Source organism: Gigantopelta aegis, chromosome 5, assembly GCF_016097555.1.
Source record: "Gigantopelta aegis isolate Gae_Host chromosome 5, Gae_host_genome, whole genome shotgun sequence".
Lineage (NCBI taxonomy): Eukaryota > Metazoa > Mollusca > Gastropoda > Neomphalida > Peltospiridae > Gigantopelta > Gigantopelta aegis.
In genome coordinates this window covers 17603576-17626301 of record NC_054703.1, presented here as the reverse complement: position 1 = coordinate 17626301, position 22726 = coordinate 17603576, and the positions used below count along the sequence as shown (strand labels likewise).

The following is a 22726-nucleotide window of genomic DNA, read 5'->3' as shown; positions in this document are numbered from 1 at the left end:
TCAAAACCGGACTAACATTCCAAATGGTTTTAGACTGTTCAATAGACTGGTTGTCCTATATGGGTTTGGTTGCGCAGATACTAATAGGAAACCAGTGGAAAACAATAAATAAAAAATAACATTCCGATCTCTTACAAACATTAGTTATTTGCATTTTGATACATAATATACTACTCAAAAGAATTTAAGGGTCAGACGATATTTTCGACATTATTTTCTGAATGTCAATTATATTAGCTAGACCATAATGTCACGCATGGTATTGTTCCATTTTGACGAAAGTGGGTCTAAGCAACCCATAAATGAATTAAAATCCACTGTCATTGACACTGTCCACTAGTTCTAATGGCGAAAACATGCTTACATTTGCACGTAAATTAGGGCGAAAGCGAAAGGTCTGCTAAGTGCCCATAACTTGCTTTTTCACAAAGCGCTTCATTTGCACGTTTTGCACGTGTATTCCATGTTCCCAATGCTGAATTTGGCAACGGTACCAAGCAACGAATTCTGTTCAAAATCGTCCACGTTCGGGAAGACCCCGAAGCACTACAAATAGAGGGGACCGCTACATCACCAATATGGCTCTACGTCAACGCACAACCACTGCACGCCGATTACGTGACAATCTGCGGACTGCGACTGGAACTCGAGTGTCTGATCAAACCATACGCAATCGTCTGAGAGCCAATAATCTACGCTGCCGTCGCCAGGCTGTTCGACCACCACTCCTACCACGTCACAGAACGGCCAGACGTCACTGGTGCACGCTTCATCTGCGGTGGCAACGTGTTCAGTGGGGTCGAGTGATGTTCACTGATGAGTCCAGGTTTAGTCTCCAGTTCAACGACGGTCGGGTTCGTGTCTACAGACGTCCTGGGGAGCGCTTCGCTGACGTTAACGTTAGACAACGTCACCGGTTCGGTGGTGGCAGCGTCATGGTGTGGGGCGGCATCTCTATCCACCACAGGACCCCCCTCTATGTGGTGGATGGCAATCTGAATGGAATCCGCTATCTGAATGAGATCCGGCCGTTGGTTCTCCCATGCAGGCCTTCAGCAGATTGGCGGCGGGGCAGTTCTGCAGGATGACAATGCCAGACCCCACCGCGCCAGGGTGGTAACGGACTTTCTCAGACAACAAGGTATCGCCAGGATGGATTGGCCAGCATATTCGCCTGACTTGGCCCCAATAGAGAACGCCTGGGACAAATTAGGCAGGAGAGTTCGGGATAACCATGCCCCTCCGGCCAACCTTCATGATCTGGGTCAACTTCTTATGGCAGAGTGGCAGGCCATTCCCCAAGAGTTCTTCAGATGTCTGATCAACAGTATGAGGCAACGATGTGTCGAGTGTATTCGCGCCAGGGGTGGATTCACACACTATTAAACGAATGTTCTAATGTGTAAAATCCATGTTTGACAACCTTCAACTTTGACAGCATGTCATGTGACTTTCTTGTATACAGTGACGTTTATTTGTGGTTTTTTGTAAATATGGAACAATAAATAAACATTTTGGTGTAGTTTACATCATCAATCTAATACACTCTGAAACTTATTTGGTTATAAATTTTTGACCCTTAAATTCTTTTGAGTAGTATATAATATGCAGAAACTTACGGTCACCAGGCGGGAGACACATGATAAGGTTTTGACTAGCTTGCCCAACGCTATTTTGACTCGCTATGGGCGATCGGGTGACCATAAAGTGCACACCCTGCACGAGTACTCAATCACTCACTCACTAGTGTACCCACTGACTCACCACTTTGACATCATGTGATGGGTAATGACGCAGGTACTCAGACAGTGGTCCGATCATGAAATCTTTCACATTCGACGCATGGAATGCATGACGTCCGAACTTGTCATATGTGGCATACGGAGCTACACCCACTTTCTCGAGACACGCCCCCACATCGATATCCTCATCATTTCCGTCTGCGGCACACATGCCACCACGCAGGATGCCATCTTTGACGACACGGCGCAGTGCCATTCTGCTGAGAACGTACGTGCCCCCACCGCTCATGTATCCCTGGTGGACGTTGTATTTGAAGTGGAAGCCGAGGTAGCTGGGCTCGCTGGGATTCAGCATGCTCAACATCAGCTGCAGATTCTCCATGACGATGTACGAGTCGTCGTCAGCCTTCAGGAAGTAGTCGTAGTCATCCAGGTACGTCTCGTACAGGTGCTGCAGCGCACCCATTGACTTGGCCGTCAGGTGGTTACGGCCCTCGGGCCCAGTAACCACATGGGAGGGGAATAGCGTGCTGGTGTAGGACGTGATGAACAGCAGCTTCGCACACCGCCGCCCCCACGTCGCATTCACCGCGCGCGCCTTCGTCGCCTCAAACTGCTGCGTCGTCATGACGAAACACAGGATGCGGGGCGTCCGCTTGAGACGGTCTGAGATTGTGTGTTTCAGGAGAACTGCAAGGAAAGGAAAGGAATGTTTGCATTACAACTACTTCAAGGTTAGGAGGCGGGATGTAGCTCAGTGGTATAGCGCTCGCCTGATGCGTGATCAATCTAGGATCGATTTCCGTCAGTGGGCCCATTGGGCTATTTCTCGTTCCAGCCAGTGCTCCACAACTGGTGTAACAGAAGCCATGGTATGTACTATCCTGTCTGTGGGATGGTGCTTATATAAAAGATCCCTTGCAGTTAATCGAAGAGAGTAGCCCATGAAGTGGCATCAGCGGGTTTCCTCTCTCAATATATGTGTGGTCCTTAACCATATATCTAATGCCATATAACCGTAAATAAAATATGTTGAGTGTATCGTTAAATAAAACATTTCCTTCCTTCCTTCAAGGTTAACTGCTTAATAACATTATTAACTATGTACATCAGGAAATAATGTGTCATAAGACTGCACTGGGTTAACTGCTTAATAACATTATTAACTATGAACATCAGGAAATAATGTGTCATAAGACTGCGCTGGGTTAACTGCTTAATACCATTATTAACTATGCACATCAGGAAATAATGTGTCATAAGACTGCGCTGGGTTAACTGCTTAATACCATTATTAACTATGTACATCAGGAAATAATGTGACATAAGACTGCACTGGGTTAACTGCTTAATACCATTATTAACTATGCACATCAGGAAATAATGTGTCATAAGACTGCACTGGGTTAACTGCTTAATACCATTATTAACTATGCACATCAGGAAATAATGTGACATAAGACTGCACTGGGTAAACTGCTTAATACCATTATTAACTATGCACATCAGGAAATAATGTGTCATAAGACTGCACTGGGTTAACTGCTTAATACCATTATTAACTATGCACATCAGGAAATAATGTGTCATAAGACTGCGCTGGGTAAACTGCTTAATACCATTATTAACTATGCACATCAGGAAATAATGTGTCATAAGACTGCGCTGGGTTAACTGCTTAATACCATTATTAACTATGTACATCAGGAAATAATGTGACATAAGACTGTGCTGGGTTAACTGCTTAATACCATTATTAACTATGCACATCAGGAAATAATGTGTCATAAGACTGCACTGGGTTAACTGCTTAATACCATTATTAACTATGTACATCAGGAAATAATGTGTCATAAGACTGCACTGGGTTAACTGCTTAATACCATTATTAACTATGTACATCAGGAAATAATGTGTCATAAGACTGCACTGGGTTAACTGCTTAATACCATTATTAACTATGCACATCAGGAAATAATGTGTCATAAGACTGCACTGGGTTAACTGCTTAATACCATTATTAACTATGCACATCAGGAAATAATGTGTCATAAGACTGCACTGGGTAAACTGCTTAATACCATTATTAACTATGTACATCAGGAAATAATGTGTCATAAGACTGCACTGGGTAAAAAGTTATAGGTTTTTTTTTTTTGTTTGACAACACCACTAGAGAACATTGATTTATTAGTACTCAGCTATTGGATGTCAAATATTTGGTAATTTTAACAGAGGAAACCTGCTACATTTTCCCATTAGTGTATGATGTATATGCACCTTCACACCGACAGGATAGCACACACCATGGCCTTTTTTTTTTCTTCTTTTTTTTTTGTACATGTATGTTATTGTTATACACAAAAAAAAGTGTTATTCCAGCTTTGTTTTCATGTAAAAATATCAACACTAAATGTTCCAACCTTCATTTGAAAACAAGGATGACATCGTTATTCATACATGATAATATTATGTCTTTCTAGATGGTTTTCAGTGTGTACACTGCGTAGCTGCAGATGGGGAAAATAACACCAATTATGTTACTACAATCTACTAAATGACATTTTTTATCGTTTTAGTCAATAAGTAATTTTAATGCAGGTTTTTCAATATTATTTTTATAAAACTGAAACAGCATTTACCAGAAAGAAACACATGTATTGCATGATTTGACTACATCTTGTGAAAACTATATTTTTGTGTGGTTTCAACTTTGTACCTCTACCAATAATAATAAAATAATAATTAAAAAAACAAACATTATAACACATAATATGATAGTTTTTCTTGGACCGATTACTTGATATTTTTTTTAAACAGATGGAAGACAAAAAAAAAGATTTCACATATATATGCAAACCTAGTAATATAGTAGTGTTCTCGCGGCTCCATTTAAGTGGGGCGGCCCGCCCTGCTATTGCATTTTGCCGCCCTCCTTTCACGTTCTCCGCCCTCCTTTATTTTTCTGCACCCCTCTTTATTTTCCAGCACCCTACTATATTTTCCAGCACCTATCTCCGCTATTTCCAAATGCACACTTTTCCACACATAAAAACCCCACGATCAGTCTGCACACTGGACATCAAAGGAAACAAGCCGCGTAGTGTATGAAAAAGCAACTGACGAAACATTTACGACAGTTACCGCAACGTAATTTAATTGTATTTTTAACAGCCTCTATTTTGTCCCATACCTGTATCCATTTGTATGTTTAATACACAATAAAAGTTATATTTTATTTGAGCAATAAAAACATTTTTATTTTTTATGGATTCAGCAATCTCCGACTGAAAACCCCACTTATTTGGCGCCAAGTTTGTCACATGATCAGAACGGTCACTCTATCTTTTGTTTCCACTAACTGTCGTCTGATATTTTGTCCTCAGTTACAGATATAATTGATTGTAACTGATGATTTTTAATTTCTGTCATTCTGTTTATTCAGCCATTCTTATAACATATTGTAAACTTTTCATTTTGGGGGGATATCACCGCTTATAAAATCAACGGAAGTGGTAGTGTTTAGCATTAAAATCATTCATCTTGGGTGCCAAATAATATATACACCGCCACTACAAAAACGAAACTTCTTTTTATCAGTTGGCGATAACATTTTATTACAGCGATCGATCATCGATTCATTTGATGAAAATGGGAATAACAAAAACAAATTTTGACATTAGGGGATCACACACACACATCTTTTTTGTTCTTCATATCTTTATTAAAATAATATTAAAACTTTGATGGTTCAGCAAAACCGGAACTGCCAGTGAATATCGGACCGATAACATCTTCAGTTCAAATAAAAGACGAGCCTGCATGTATTTCGTATAAACGTTTTGTAATTAAAATAAGGAGTATGTCTTTCCACAAAGTCTATCAACACACAACAACATGGTAACCACCAAGCTCTCCCCCACCCCACCCCCATTTTTTTGTTTTTTGCTTTTCGTTTCTTTTCTTTTTTTCGAAGGGTGTGGTGCTGCGCGGCCGCCCTCCTTTAATTTTCACCCAGCAAGAACACTGTATAACATGGGCCAAAATTTATACTGTGCTACATATTATAAAGATTAGAGTAACCGAAAATACATCAAGTACATGTATACAGATGTCCATCTCAGCAACAAAATGCAATCAAATAGCAATTGTACTAATTAAACATTGATCTAGTGCCCTAACCATATGCTACATGTACAACAATTAGTGACAAACACGACAAATATTAAGATACTCACGGTTGGTGAAGCTATTGTCTCTCCATGATATTGCAGCATAATTGTACTGATCATCTGATACAAATAAATAAATAAATAAATAAATAAATAGACGCTATTTCATGTTGGGTTTTTTAATACGATTTTTTATGTCAACGAGTGATGTGTGAAAACCATATTTTCACGAATTTTGAAGCAATGAGTGAAAATATGGTTTTCACACACTGTGTGAAAACCATATTTTCACTCATTGCTTCAAAATTTTTATGTCAACACAAAGGGGATTTTTATGTCAACTGTTGACATAAAAATCGTATTAAAAAACCCACCATGAAATGGTCCATTTATTATATACATCTTTCATAATTTTTAACAATATCTTTCACTTTTTGTTAATATCTTTTGCTTATCCTATTGAAAACATGTAACGCCATGATATATTTCTTCGAATGGGACTTTCCCCGAAAATTTAATTGACCATAGACTTTTCAAAAGAAATTTGAATAAAAATGATCTTTATCTAATTATTAAATTAACATTTATTTAATAATACTGCTATGCAAACATACCTGACAAAGCGTTCCTAAAAAAAAAGAAAAAACCCCACAAAAACAAAACAAATCGAACACCGTTAAATTTTAACTTACACTCAATGACAAGACATTGTGTCATCATTATTTAGATATTTTATATTAATTGCACTTCATATTGCATTTTTAAAGGTACAGCCGTTTAAATTACATTTGTAATCACCAAATGTGAATACATGCATGTATGAAGAAACAACACAAAGGGAGATAATTTAATCATGAACTTTTACAAAAAAGTAAATACGATTTCTATATTTTCACTGGATATCACTTTTATGCTTTCTGTAGATCTATAGAGGTTATTACCAGTGTTTTTCAGTATCGTCAATATCATATATTAGGAATAAAAATTGTATTATGCCATTACTAGATATTCATATGACGTAAGAATATGTTGCGCGGTGTATTTTTGAATGGAAATGACGTCAAACTCGAATGACGTCATTTTGGATGTCCTTACATCAAAATAAAGTTATGCCTAACATTTTTTGTTTTCTGAACGCCGGACAGCTTTCAGTGTCAAATTGCCATTGAAATGTTTTTATTTGATGACTATGAATGCATACATCAATCATGGAGTGTCACCCAAGTACATTTGCTTAAATGTCAATAAACCTAGTGCTGAGACCTCGACTAATTTACATCTAATTTGCAAAATTATCAAATTCTTAAAGTATGTGATCTGAAAAATATCACATACTTTGATTGCACTGAAAATGTAAGATATTATATGATAAATAGATATATTTTATTGCTAGGTATGTAATAATTATTGATATTTTGTAAAAAATAATTACGTTATGGCGATGAACCATAAATCATAAAATACTAACAGACGTGTGACATATTTTGAATCATGTGATGAGCATCCCCCAAATAACCGCAGTGTCAATATAATTTGCCAAGCTCATGTAGCGAGAATGCTTGACCGTCCTCTGCGAAGATGGGTAAACCAAAACCAAAACAACGAAAACAAGTTATTAAACAACAGAATAAAAACATGTTCTGAATGATAATAAGCTTATACATTAATAACAGAAGCATTTTAAAAGGCCTTTACATGTACTACAGCTGTAACAATATGGGAGGTCGCGATAAGATATGTATCCGATATTTGGGTTTTTTCATATCAATAATTGATAATGAAGTGTTTAGTTCAAGTTTATGAAACATGATAACCTTACTTAAACTTTAACACATGACACAAGCTGTATTACAGCATAGTTTTATTCTCACCCGACAATAATATGGAATTAAAATGTATTGAAATAGAAATGTGAAGTCTTCAGCTCAATGCAGTTCAATGGAATTTCAGGTTTTTCTCGACAAAATCAACTTGTTAACATGTTTAGGTTTCAGTGCAGACAGCTGTGCAGTTACAATATTCCCTGCTGCACTGAACACACATATATTTAGAGGAAACACACAAATATTTAGAGGGAACACACAGATATTTAGAGGGAATATTTAGAGGGAACACACAGATATTTAGAGAGAACACACAGATATTTTGAGGGAACACACAGATATTTTTTTGGCAACTGTATTAATGTATTGTATTGTATCGCGATACAGTTGTCCTGAATCAATGTATCATATCATGGCCCTCATATCGCGATACACTACTATATCGTGATACGATACTGTATTGTGCTACACTACTATATCGTGATACAATACTGTATCGCAGTATCGTTATGTACAGCTCTATCATGTACAGGTAACTCTACTGTTATACCTCTAGATTGCCACATTAAGTTTGCTCCTTTTAAATTCATTATTATGCCATATACATGGCACATTCCGCATTTCCATGAGTAATTATACATCCGGTTTAGGATAGGAATGTTTACATTTTTAAAGTATACCTGAAAATGTACTAGTCCAATGTTTATAAATAAAGAGGAAGTGGCTATATATATGACAGCCTAGCTATTTAATACACAGCAAAAACAAAAATAATATATATATATATATATATATATACTCTTCAAAAGAAGAAACGCAAAACCACATTGTCGTAACATTTGGAGAATTGATTTAATTATTGAATGGCGAGTCCAATAATTACCAAATGTTGCAGGATTGTTCACAATTCACTCTAGTCCATTGTGAGTAAGTGATAGGACACACCACCCACCAAGGTCAAGGTCATCTGGAGTCAATACCGGGTGTGGCCTCCACGTGTGTTGACAACTGCCTGGCACCGCTTGCCCATTGAACCAACCAGAGTACGGATGATGTCCCGGGGGATGGTGGCCCACTCGGCCTGCAAGGCTGCTGCCAGCTTGGGCAGGGTCTGGGGCTGTGGTTGTCGCTGTCGGAGGCGTCGGTCCAACTCGTCCCATAGATGCTCAATTGGGTTCAAATCCGGTGATATCGATGGCCAAGGAAGGACATTAATGTTGTTGTTCTGTAGGAAAGCCGTTGTGAGACGTGCTGTGTGAGGCCTGGCGTTGTCATGTTGGAACACTGCATTGGCGTTGGCCATAACTGGAACGATGTGTGGCCGGAGGATCTGGTCAATGTAGCCCTGTGCATTCAGGTTGCCCTGCACGTGGACCAGGTCAGTTCTGCCAGTGTGTGAGATGGTTGCCCACACCATGACACTACTCCCGCCGAATCTGTCCACTTCCTGCACGCAGTTTGCCGCATAACGTTCACCACGACGCCTATACACGCGACATCTTCCATCATGACGTCGGAGCAGAAATCGGGACTCGTCACTGAACCACACCTGTCTCCATCGCAGTTGAGGCCATTGTCGATGAATCTGGCACCACTGCAGTCGGAGTCGACGGTGTTGTGGTGTTAAGATGACACCCCGAACTGGACGTCTGGCACAAATTCCTACCTCACGTAGGCGGTTTCGTACGGTCTGGTCGGATATCCTGCGCAAACCTGGTATTGTTGCGGCTGTGGAGGTGGCAGTAGTCAATCGTTCCCGAAGGTGGCGTACCCGGATGTAGCGGTCCTGCCCGGGGGTAGTGACCCGTGGTCGACCGGATCTAGGGAGGTCACGTGTTGATCCATGTTGCTGGTAACGGTCCCACAGTCTGGAGATGGTGCTTGGGGACACATGGAATGCCCTGGCAACGGCCGTTCTGGATTCGCCTGCGTCTAGTCGGCCGATGGCATTGTTTCTCTGCGGTTCACTGAGACGTGGCATGTCCTGGATTGTCAACTGTCGGCCAGATACAGAGGCCAGGCAAGCGAACACCCTGCATTTTTATACTGTCGGTGTTCATGTTGCACATGCAGACAACACACGTGCAGTGGTGACATGGTTTGCACATGGCTGCGTTTTTGCGAATATTCACATTTTGGAACTTTATTGTACAGTAGCTGCGTTTTATCGAATGTAACCGTGGGAATGTGTTTGGGACATGCAATGACCTTATATTCACAAAGCGTGAACCGGTAGGAAACATAAAATCAGAGTTATAACCCATTTGTACCCTTTTGCGTTTTCTTTTTTTGAAGAGTATATATATATATATATATACATGAATTAATGGTAGGTATAAGTTTGTGATTGATCCATTGATATTACCGAACCATTTGGAACAGGAGGAATACATAAGTACGAACAGTGCTGGGATGTAGTCTGGGCGGGGGAGGGGTATTGGGGTGGGCTTCAAGATGAATTGTGTGGACCCTTTTATGTACATTCTCCCAGGACACCTAGCTATATGAATGAAGTAATACTGACACTACAGTACTCAAAAAACATTAACAGCTGCTGAAGTAGATTACCTGAGAGAGATATTAAATACACACTAGCTACATGTATGTGTATGTGAGTACAGGGCTCGATCTTAACGACGGTACTGACAGCAATTGTCATTAATTGTTGAGATATAAATTGCCGTAGGTAGAGAGCATCACCAATGGCACTTTTGTGATGTCCGTAAAGCTCCTCAACGATGGCAAAATGTTTACACCTGGTGGACATTATCTGCCAATATTTAACATTTGCTCATTTCAACATGTGAACATACAGCCAAATAACCTTTCAGTCAAGTTTATTTTCTGCAAATGTCTCTTTAAAAAAATACCATAGGCAGGCTCAGAATTTTCGTCGGTAGTCTCTTTCACCCATGGCAATTCCTTTAAAAATTGCCATGGGAGACAAACTGTTATGTTCGTGTCCTGTAAGTAACTTAACATTGGATGGAATTTAAAAGATTCCAAAACATTTCTGTTGCCAAATATATCATTTCTCGTCAGCTTGAGATGATCACACTCCACCAATATGGCACACAGTCAGTGTACACTGACAATGTTCACACTGAGGAGGAGGGTCCTTCTTTAAAATAAATGAATGCGTCAAATATGTATGACCGATGTGGCACGCACAAGACTACTTCATCGTTCCTGCACTGCCTGTGGGATGACTGCCACTCTCCCAGGACTGGCTTGACAGCTTGTTTGTAACCGCACCGTCCCAATCATCTTGCCAAGTCGAAAAGACATATGGTTAAGGACCACACAGATTTTGAGAGGAAACCCGCTGTCGCCACTTCATGAGTTACTCTTTACGATTAGCAGCAAGGGATCTTTTATTTGTGCTTCCCACAGGCAGGATAGCACAAACCATGGCCTTTGTTGAACCAGTTATGTATCACTGGTCGGTGCAAGTGGTTTACACCTACCCATTGAGCCTTGCGGAGCACTCACTCAGAGTTTGGAGTTGGTATCTGGATTAAAAATCCCATGCCTCGACTGGGATCCGAATCCAGTACCTACCAGCCTGTTGACCGATGGCCTAACCACGACGCCGGTTTGCCAAATTAGAGGCCTGAATCATTTCACAGATCGGGACAGGACGTAATCCAGTGGTAAAGTGTTCGCTTGATGCGCAGTCAGTGTGGGATCGATCCCCATCGGTGGGCCCATTGAACTATTTCTCATTCCAGCCAGTGCACCACGACTGGTGTATCAAAGGATGTGGTATGTACTACCCTGTCTGTGGGATGGTGCATATAGAATATCCCTTGCTGCTAATTGAAAAGAGCTCAAGTAGCCCATGAAGTGGCAACAGCGGGTTTCCTCGCACAATATCTGTGTGGTCCTTAATCATATAAGCATAAATAAAATGTATCGAGTACATCGTTAAATAAAATATTTTTTCTTTCTTTTCTTTTTAATCATACAGAGCAGGAAGCAAATTGTTTTGACGTCACCAACTACACTCAATGTGGTGACCTATCACTGTCACCAACTACACTCAATGTGGTGACCTATCACTATCACCAACCACACTCAATGTGGTGACCTATCACTGTCACCAACTACACTCAATGTGGTGACCTATCACTATCACCAACTACACTCAATGTGGTGACCTATCACTGTCACTAACTACACTCAATGTGGTGACCTATCACTATCACCAACCACACTCAATGTGGTGACCTATCACTGTCACCAACCACACTCAATGTGGTGACCTATCACTATCACCAACCACACTCAATGTGGTGACCTATCACTGTCACCAACCACACTCAGAGTGGTGACCTATAACTGTCACCAACTACACTCAATGTGGTGACCTATCACTGTCACCAACCACACTCAGAGTGGTGACCTATCACTGTCACCAACTACACTCAATGTGGTGACCTATCACTGTCACCAACCACACTCAGAGTGGTGACCTATAACTGTCACCAACCACTCAATGTGGTGACCTATCACTGTCACCAACCACTCAATGTGGTGACCTATCACTGTCACCAACTACACACAATGTGGTGACATATCACTGTCACCAACCACACTCAATGTGGTGACCTATCACTGTCATCAACTACACGCAAATTGGTGACCTATCACTGTCACCAACTACACTCAAAGTGGTGACCTATCACTATCCATAGACCTATCTATAATATTGTTAAATACCGCCAGATATTATAATTTATACACATTCTGCATATTGTTAAGGAGTTTTACTGATGACAAACCTTTATGCAGCGACACAAACGTTCCACCAGTGAGGTCCCCGACAGACTACAATGTATTTCTCAACATCATCAACTCAAGCCTATCAGAGATCTTGCCTTCATGTTGATTCACTGATTAATACATGTAGTTGTAGGGTAATGCCAGTTATTAACGACTTTGATGGTGCATTTTGGGGTTTACGGCAGATTGGAATTCATTAAGAGAATGATCGTAGGACAATGTATATGTAATTGGCGTGCCTACAGGTACAGGAATGCAGTAATCCTGTGTAGTGGGTCCGTAAAAAGGAAAAAACAAATACAACAACAAACTTAAAAACAAAAAACAAAAACCAACAAACAGCCAAACAAAAAACCAACAAACAACCAAACAAACTTTAAAATAATAATAATAATAATTTAAAAAAATAATAATAGTACATATTGAGAGTTTCGATTACACCTATTACCATTACATACCCTCAAAACTGAAATTTTAAGTCCCACAAAAAACTTCAAAGGTACCTTTTTTATATTTAAAATGTTCCATTGCTAAAAAGATCATTTTAAGAAGTTGCAGGATGCAGATACAACAATCTAATTAAAATGAGCTCCACTATTACATGTGGATCTAACAGCAGCCCATTGGAGCTCATGTCCAGTTGACCTTTCATTCGACCAATCAAAACCTTATATATACTCTTCAAAAGAAGAAACGCAAAACCACATTGTCGTAACATTTGGAGAATTGATTTAATTATTGAATGGTGAGTCCGATAATTACCAAATGTTGCAGGATTGTTCACAATTCACTCTAGTCCATTGTGAGTAAGTGATAGGACACACCACCAAGGTCAAGGTCATCTGGAGTCAATACCGGGTGTGGCCTCCGCGTGTGTTGACAATTGCCTGGCACCGCCTGCCCATTGAAGCAACCAGAGTACGGATGACGTCCCGGGGGATGATGGCCCACTCGGCCTGCAAGGCTGCTGCCAGCTCGGGCAGGGTCTGGGGCTGTGGTTGTCGCTGTCGGGCCAACTCGTCACATAGATGCTCAATTGGGTTCAAATCCGGTGATATCGATGGCCAAGGAAGGACATTAATGTTGTTGTTCTGTAGGAAAGCCGTCGTGAGACGTGCTGTGCGAGGCCTGGCGTTGTCATGTTGGAACACTGCGTTGGCGTTGGCCATAACTGGAACGATGTGTGGCCGGAGGATCTGGTCAATGTAGCCCTGTGCATTCAGGTTGCCCTGCACGTGGACCAGGTCAGTTCTGCCAGTGTGTGAGATGGTTGCCCACACCATGACACTACCCCCGCCGAATCTGTCCACTTCCTGCACGCAGTTTGCCGCATAACGTTCACCACAACGCCTATACACGCGACATCTTCCATCATGACGTCGGAGCAGAAATCGGGACTCGTCACTGAACCACACCTGTCTCCATCGCAGTTGAGGCCATTGTCGATGAATCTGGCACCACTGCAGTCGGAGTCGACGGTGTTGTGGTGTTAAGATGACACCTCGAACTGGACGTCTGGCACGAATTCCTACCTCACGTAGGCGGTTCCATACGGTCTGGTCGGATATCCTGCGCAAACCTGGTATTGCTGCGGCTGTGGAGGTGGCAGTAGTCAATCGTTCCCGAAGGTGGCGTACCCGGATGTAGCGGTCCTGCCCGGGGGTAGTGACCCGTGGTCGACCGGATCTAGGGAGGTCATGTGTTGATCCATGTTGCTGGTAACGGTCCCACAGTCTGGAGATGGTGCTTGGGGACACATGGAATGACCTGGCAACGGCCGTTCTGGATTCGCCTGCGTCTAGTCGGCCGATGGCATTGTTTCTCTGCGGTTCACTGAGACGTGGTATGTCCTGGATTGTCAACTGTCGGCCAGATACAGAGGCCAGGCAAGCGAACACCCTGCACTTTTATACTGTCGGTGTTCATGTTGCACGTGTAGACAACGCACGTGCAGTGGTGACATGGTTGGCACGTGGCTGCGTTTTTGCGAATATTCACATTTTGGAACTTTATTGTACAGTAGCTGCGTTTTATCGAATGTAACCGTGGGAATGTGTTTGGGACATGCAATGACCTTATATTCACAAAGCATGAACCGGTAGGAAACATAAAATCGGAGTTATAACCCATTTGTACCCTTTTGCGTTTCTTTTTTTGAAGAGTATATATACTTGCAAAATCATGCCAGTGATTTGAAAACATATGGGATTATGCTGATGGTATACGAAATGATTCGGGTGAATTACGAAGTATGCCAGGAACTAATTTCAATATAAAATTTTATATAAAATTTGTTTCAAGACGGAAAAAAAACCTTTGATGGTATAGCCATAAAATTTGTTTATACTAGTATACAATCCAGAGTTTATTGCTGCACTTTCCCCCTGTTTTTTAATGTTGAAACTGACCAACAAGTTCGCCTATTGCATAAATAGTCTTGCCCGATATTTTTACAATTTGTATATGGTCCCGAATAACGCTATAAATGGCAAAGTGTAATTGGTCGATATTTAAATTATTTATAGATGAAATGTCACCTGGACATGGGAGTACATGCAATGCTGGTAGACCAGTATTGAGCTAATTTTAATCAGATTGACTTACAAGTGGCGTATAAATAAAGTATATCACACTTATAAGTTCGTATAAGTCATTTCCGTAAAGGTTCCCTATAGTTTTCTTAATTGTCGTAAATTATCAGTTTATAATAATATTATAGAATTTTTTGATATTTTCAGATATTTTCATGGTTTTATATTTTCAAGGCTGCCCACTTACTATTAATTAAAACCTACGAAAAGTTCCGGTTAAATACATTACATAGTTTTACGTACAGTATGCAAATTGTTGACTATTAAATTTGAATGTGTTCACTGAACAGAACAGTTAGAATATAACCATATATGGATATTTTAGATTTGCAGGTATTATTGTCGATTTGATCTGGCAAATCTAATTTTTGACTGAAGGTGTTAGCCTGAGATTAAAAATGAAACATTTGCGTACAGCAAATAGACAATAACACCAGCAAATCTAAAATCTCCATATGGTTAGGTCCATTGTAAACTGAATCGTTTTTCTATGGAACTAACTGTATATCTTGAGAAAAAACACCTGGCTACAGTCTAACTGTAGACCCTTGAACCGCCAACTTGGCCTGTTCCAATTGATAATGATGTCACTTTCAAATAATGTCATTAGCTTTTCGGGTGTTATTTTCATTTGATCCCGGAAAACAAATGTAATTAAACAATCACAATACAGAACACACTCACCATCAGTTTACAATTAAACAATTACAATACAGAACACACTCGCCGTCAGTTTACAATTAAACAATCACAATACAGAACACACTCGCCGTCAGTTTACAATTAAACAATCACAATACAGAACACACTCGCCGTCAGTTTACAATTAAACAATCACAATACAGAACACACTCGCCGTCAGTTTACAATTAAACAATCACAATACAGAACACACTCGCCGTCAGTTTACAATTAAACAATCACAATACAGAACACACTCGCCATCAGTTTACAATTTGAAACAATATATCTGCTTGATAATCAGCTATTGTTTACAACTTGTTTGTTATTGAAATACCAATCAGAAACTTTTGTAAAACAATTAAAAGCAACAAAAACAAACAGAATGTGCAAAAAATAAAAAACTGAAAATCACAACCTCTATGTTTCATTAAACTGGACCATCCGGCCTGCACAAATTCAAATGCTGAAAATATTTTGTATAACCTGTGAATTTTTTTGGGTTTTTTTTATCTGACTGTTGCATATTTTAGTAAACAGAATGGAGATAACTGTCCATACGTATTTCCAAAACTATATGTTTACAAAACCAAAACTATAACTTAAATATTTTGTGGTATTTCATTATTTTACATCGCAAAATTAAAAGATTCATACAATAAAATTAACTTTAGTGGAATGTGGGGTTTTTTACTTTTAACAGTTAGAATTATAGTTAAATACTCATGCGGATTTCCAATGATGTTTAATTCTCCACATGTATCAGTATTTAAAATTTAATAAAATATGCCTCCCCTAGCTTTCTCCTAAAACCCCCAACAAAACCCCTAACTCACATAGGCCTTTATCACAGCTCTATTTCCCCCTTATCATTTCATTAAAAAAGACAGTCGTACAACTGTCTATCCACAAATTATTTATTTATGTATTTATTTACCTTATGACTATGCATAATAAACCCTCATGAGTTTATAATAAAGAGACCATCCTGAGTTTGTAGCTATATTATTAAGCTTTCGGCTAGTCTAATCTGTTATAAATAAAACTTACATCTTTCTTAATTAGGTTAAATAATCTTGCTTCGAATTTAAATAGCTGTATATATGCAATACAGTTACATTTCTGACCATTCACAGGTCGGTAGCAACCAAGAAGTCGGAGGGGGGTGGATTATAGCCCCACTTTTATAAACCCGGTTTAAAATATGGCTTTTGCCCCCCCCCCCCCCCACCAACTAGACTGTGTCCCTCCACTACAGATTGTGCCCTCTCCCTTCCCCCAACTTCAGATATCGTTCTTACGGGCCTGATTCTAATGTTTTATATACCATAGCTCAACTTTCATATGTAGCATTTAATTTTATTCCAAATACCGAACAAAATTTTAAAAGTGACAGTACGCTAATTCCTACCAAGTATCGTGACAAGTTTCCCCAAGCTGTTAATCATCGCTCAAAGGGGTGGGGTGAGGGAGGGGGATGGGGGGAGGAGGGGAAATTAATCCAGATGTTCTCGGCATACAACTTCACTGCTCGAGAGACAAGTAGAATGACGTGGTCATTTGTGGTGTAAATAATAGATTATCACATCGGAGGAGCCAAACCAATTCATTTTCCATTATAATCGAACATTGGGACATCATTATTTAAGGAAATAATGGCACGAGCCAGCCACAGCCTGTCAAGTGAGCTTGTGTTAGTCATGTCATGTTTACAATAGCAGTCCATTTTGTACTGAGATGTATGGCGGTCATTATAGAGAACATAACAAATGAAGTTTGATCCTTTCCTGTTAAAACCCCATAACAAGGCTGACAATTGGCTACACACGTCACTTAACCACTTCAAGTGATTGTCCAAATCAATGCATGTCTTTCAACCTTTCTTTCTTTCTCCACACTCGAATGCATGCAAAAGCCAAACCACGTGACTTATGTTTACCCCTGCTGACTTCACTGGTCTGTTTATAATGAACAGATACGCCATGCTATATTTTGCAGATCATTTTTCGCACAATTTTTGTTTTAATAAAAATCACTATATGAAGTTTATTAACTTGCAGAAATAATTCACATATATGTACGGTAAATAAACATATACTGAAAAAATATAAGCAAACATATGCAGAATATTCTTTGTATTTTTAAAAGTAAACCTAGTGATTTGCAGCATCTCTCCCTGTGAATACAACAGGTCATGATCGTAATAATTCAATCATTCACATAAGTAACAGGAAACGTTTTGTTTTCAAAATTTTGATTAACGATAGTCGTTAATCAATATGAAAATTGATTAGCGATTACTCATTTTGTGTAGCAATTTTTTTTTAAATGTATATATGATAAATTAAATACATGTATGAAGAGACAATTTTCAGAAAACATTTATATCATTTATTTATTGCAACTGTATTTAGTAGCCATAAAGAACAAATAAATTCAGGTAGTCATGTGTAAGTCATAATCGGTAAATGATAATCCATTAATTTGTAAAGACAAACTTAGAAACTCCTTGTAGGAAGTTTATGAATTATACAATTAAAAATCTAGAAGACATATTTTGAGATTTGTAAAAAAAAAAAAAAATCATAGCCACCATACAGGAATTTAGTCCGGGGGAAGTTTGCTATTTTTCATGCTACCTGGAATTTTGGTGTGCAAAGCATTTTATTGCATTTATGGAGACTATTTATAGTATAGATTTCAAATCCAATTGATGCCACTTTGTAACCTTTGGGCAATTTGAGTTATTAAGCTTCAAAGCGGAGGCCATCTTGGATTTACATATAATGTGTAACTTCACGTTCAGTTAACGGATTTTGATGGAATTTTTTTTAAATAGCAACTTGTTTCACTGACTAAGCTACTGGTTCATGTTTAGTAACTGTAAAATAATTCACCATCATGGATTCTGGAAGCCATATTAAGTCATATTTGTTTGATGTCAAACGGTGAGCCATTTAACAGATGTGGCATGTTTGTTTCCTTTACAGATATAATTTCCAATAGGATGCCATGAGTAGGGAAGATCGGGGTTGGTTGTCACACGGGTTGGTAGTCACAGTGGCCATATCTCTTCCATTAAACGGCGTAAGCGTACTGGACTAAGACAGGTATGTGGCTTGAAATGTTTGTATTCCGTCATATTTAAATTACAAAGAATTCACGGCATTTTTTTTAGATTTCAAAACTTGACATTTTTTTTCGCTCTGTATGTATTTTTTAAATATTAATATCATTATATTCTAATTTTTACCATTTGTACATTTTGTTTCAGATTAGTACAGTGTTAGACAGATATGAAAGTCTGCTTCTTATGGAGTGAACTTATAAGCAATAGACTAGTACATTGGTCTGACGGACAGTAATTATTGTGAATGGGTCGTGAGGGGGCAGGTTGTCACACGGTATCGGGGGTTGGTTGTCACATACAATAACACGTGACAACCAACCCCGGTAACGCAAAAGCATGGTGAATTGCAATTTACATACCTGCATGCATATAATACATACGTACATGCATGCGTACATGCATACATTCATACATACATACATACCAAGGATGGTATATCAATTGCTGTGGTATGTACTATCCTGTCTATGGGATGGTGCATATAAAAGATCCCTTGCTACTAATGGATACATGTAGCGGGTTTCCTCTCTAAGACTAAGTCAGAATTACCAAATGTTTGACATCCAATAGCCGATTATTGATAAATCAATGTGCTCTAGTGGTGTCGCTAAACAAATCAAAGTTTAAAAGTTTATATACATTCATACATACATACATACAACCTCGACATACATACAATATATAGATATTCATACATCAATACATACAAACATACATACATACATACATCAATACATATGAGGCCAAAAATAATTTTATATACACGTTTGTAGGCTTCTTGTATATCCTCGGTTAATATTCTTTTTATAACGTCTCGGTGACCAACCGGTAATCGTGGTGGTCAAGGAAATGTGAGCGATTAGGTGCCATATGTTCGAGTCCAGGCAACGGCATGAGAGACAATCTGAGTTCAAAACAGATTTTTATCCCATGTGCCCGTCAAATGTATATAATATATAGATATTCATACATTTATAAATACATACATACATATACTTTTGAAAATTCAAGTAAAGTATGGCATATTAAATAAATTTTTTGTTGAAAATATTTTGTATTTTTAAATTAATAAAAGTCTTACATTTGACAACATTGAGTTGTGATATCCAATCACAAGAACTTCAACTTATTGTGTTTTACTGTATTTTAATACTGTAGATCTTGAAATTAACGCGTCCCTAAATTAATGCGAGTGACGGTGGGCAGACTAAAAGCGACATGAAATTAATGCGAGTGGCCTCCATTTGAAATATTACTTTACTAGCAACACACGTCCGTGTAGATTTTTGTTCAATTCAAGTTGCAGTTGTCTTCAATGAGATCAACTTACTAACATATCTGTGTACACATCAGTTAATCTGTTTAGTCCTTAGTGTTTTGGTGAGATCAACTCCATATTTTGCAGCGTTCATTTACGTAACGGGTATTGATGTAGACATATTTCAAAGTCATAACAAAAGAACAATTCAGCCAACTAAGTTGCAGTGAACTTGAACAGTTAAATCACAGAAACGGTCGACCTCAGGATTAGCGTACTAAAACCCATTCACACGCGATGTATCGTGTCGGCTTTTGATAGGATAGCCAAAGACCCTGCAATCAGCAAGCGTGGCTGGCATCTTGTTAGATTATTGTACGATTATTATGTCTCGTCTACAATGAATTGTGCTCCAGTTGTTTTATAAATGTATTAGCATTTTAATCTTTGTTTTAAAAGAGTGTGACACATAGCTTACTGGACTAGTCAACAATTAGTCAGACTTGCCTACAATGAATTTATTTCCAGTTGTGTTATATGTTAGAATTTTAATCTTTGTTTGTTTTGTTTTAATAACGTGGGACACATAGACAAAAAAATTTTTAAATGCGGCATATTATTAATGCGAATAACACGAGCTCGCAGTTTTCGCATTGATATTATGATCGCATTAATTTCAGGATCTACAGTGCATTAAACATATAGTGACAACCAACCTCAGGGCATGTGACAACCAACACCGTAACGGGGCAAGTTGTCTCAATAATTTTAATATTTTCAATTGCCAGAATCCTATATTTAAATGAAACTGGGCGAAATTTACCTTTACACTATATGGCTGATATAAACGACTTAAACTTTACAAGAAAATCATTTGATAATAAGATTTTATAAATTGTAGAAATGTAACGACATAAAAAGTGTGACAACCAGCCCCGGTCTCCCCTACCACCCTCTGATGAAGTAATGAGTACACAAGAGGCTGAACATTGTATATTTAATTGCAGTCGAGAAGAAGATGTCAGTACTGTAGGTCCAGCTCGTGTAAAGTCCATAATCGCTGCAAGTCAGATACGTGGAGATGATCTACACAAATGTTTACACGAACAGTTGACAGCAGATGCACACTTAACAATACATTGTCACAGATCATGTGTGTCTACATACACATCAATGACACATATTGAACGATTTAAAAAGAAGAAACTTAAAGAAGCAGCAGTAGGTGAACCAGCACAGAAACGTACACGTCGTTCGGAAAAGAAAACATTCTCTTTCATCACAGACTGCTTATTTTGTGGCGAGTGTTGTGCAGAACGTGACCCTACGCATGCAGACAGATGGAGAAGATACTCAGTTGTGAGGACTGTGGATCGTCCCAACCAGAAAACATTTAAGGATGTCATCCTTTCTGTGTGTGACATCCGAAATGATGAGTGGTCCAACCAAGTGCGCATTAGAATATCTGCGGCAATCGCTGATCTTCATGCAGCAGATGCGCGGTACCACCATGACTGCAAAGCACTATTCATGCACTCAAAGTACATTGATATTTTAACCACAGCAAATCCTGGTGGGGAAGTGGATGCAGCATTTAAAGGAGTCATCAACAGTATGTTGCTTGATGAACAGCACATATGGAATAGTGTAGAATTGCTAGATATGTATCAGGAGTATGGTGGTAGTAGTCTTTGTCGTAAAACTCTGATTAGTTTAGTTTGTGACCATTTTGGTGATGCATTAATTGTATTGTCATCACCTGGTGTTGCTAGTTTGCTCGTTTTCAGAAAAACATGTGCCATAAATATTGTAGCCGCAAATGATGACAGTAATTACCTTAAGAAAATTGCTACTGATATTGTGAAAGAAACTGCAAAACCAGATAAATCTGTATACAATGTGAGACTTAACAAAGATAACATTAACACTGGTGTCAGTTCAACTCTACTCCAACTCCTTGAAGAATTAAAAGTTCCCGATTTGCCATCAGCCTTTGTGGCTTCTGTAATAACGAGCCACATTAGCAAGTCACCAACGCAACTTCAACTTGCAATTACAAACTTACTGCAGAGTAAGAAGTTAATCACAGAACTGCATCGTTTTGGCATTGCAACTACATACGATGAGTTCCAACAGTTTACTGCCTCTGCTGCTGCTGATGCTATTAAAACTGGGAAACAAAAATGCCTAGTGTCTGGAGGGAAGCTTGTGCAAGCTGTTGGTTACAACTTTGATGCCAATATCGCATCTCCTAATGGTATTAAACAAACACACAATATGGCTGTGATCATAACCCAGGAAAATGAATCAGCCAGTGAATACAAAGAAGCAAACAAATTCATAAACAGGTTGCGAAAAGTAGACTTGAAGGACATAAAAGTTCAAGATGTGGACACATGTCATTACCAAGGTCCTAAGAACCCACCAATGCCAAGTAGTGAAGCTAAACATGCAGTGACAGCTCTTAAAGTGCTGGCCCATCAAGTTGTTTCATTACAAAGGGCTCAGCATATTGACTTCATGTTTTTGAAATCAATAATCAGT

The 22726-nt window shown here is 39.0% G+C and overlaps 1 protein-coding gene across 4 annotated transcripts in view; it reads right to left on the bottom strand.

Annotated features, from left to right (window-relative positions):
• Positions 1 to 22726, bottom strand: part of LOC121373644 (glycoprotein-N-acetylgalactosamine 3-beta-galactosyltransferase 1-like) — a 42882-nt gene that overhangs the window by 5302 nt on the left and 14854 nt on the right. For 3 of the 4 annotated variants that reach the window (XM_041500342.1, XM_041500343.1, XM_041500344.1), the window contains exons 3-5: positions 16213 to 16260; positions 5981 to 6034; positions 1765 to 2432 (exon numbers count right to left, since the gene is read on the bottom strand). In XM_041500342.1, the coding sequence (XP_041356276.1) occupies positions 1765 to 2432; positions 5981 to 6034; positions 16213 to 16260 (770 nt within the window). The remainder of the gene's footprint in view (positions 1 to 1764; positions 2433 to 5980; positions 6035 to 16212; positions 16261 to 22726) is intronic. The other variant, XM_041500345.1, reaches the window with a different exon arrangement.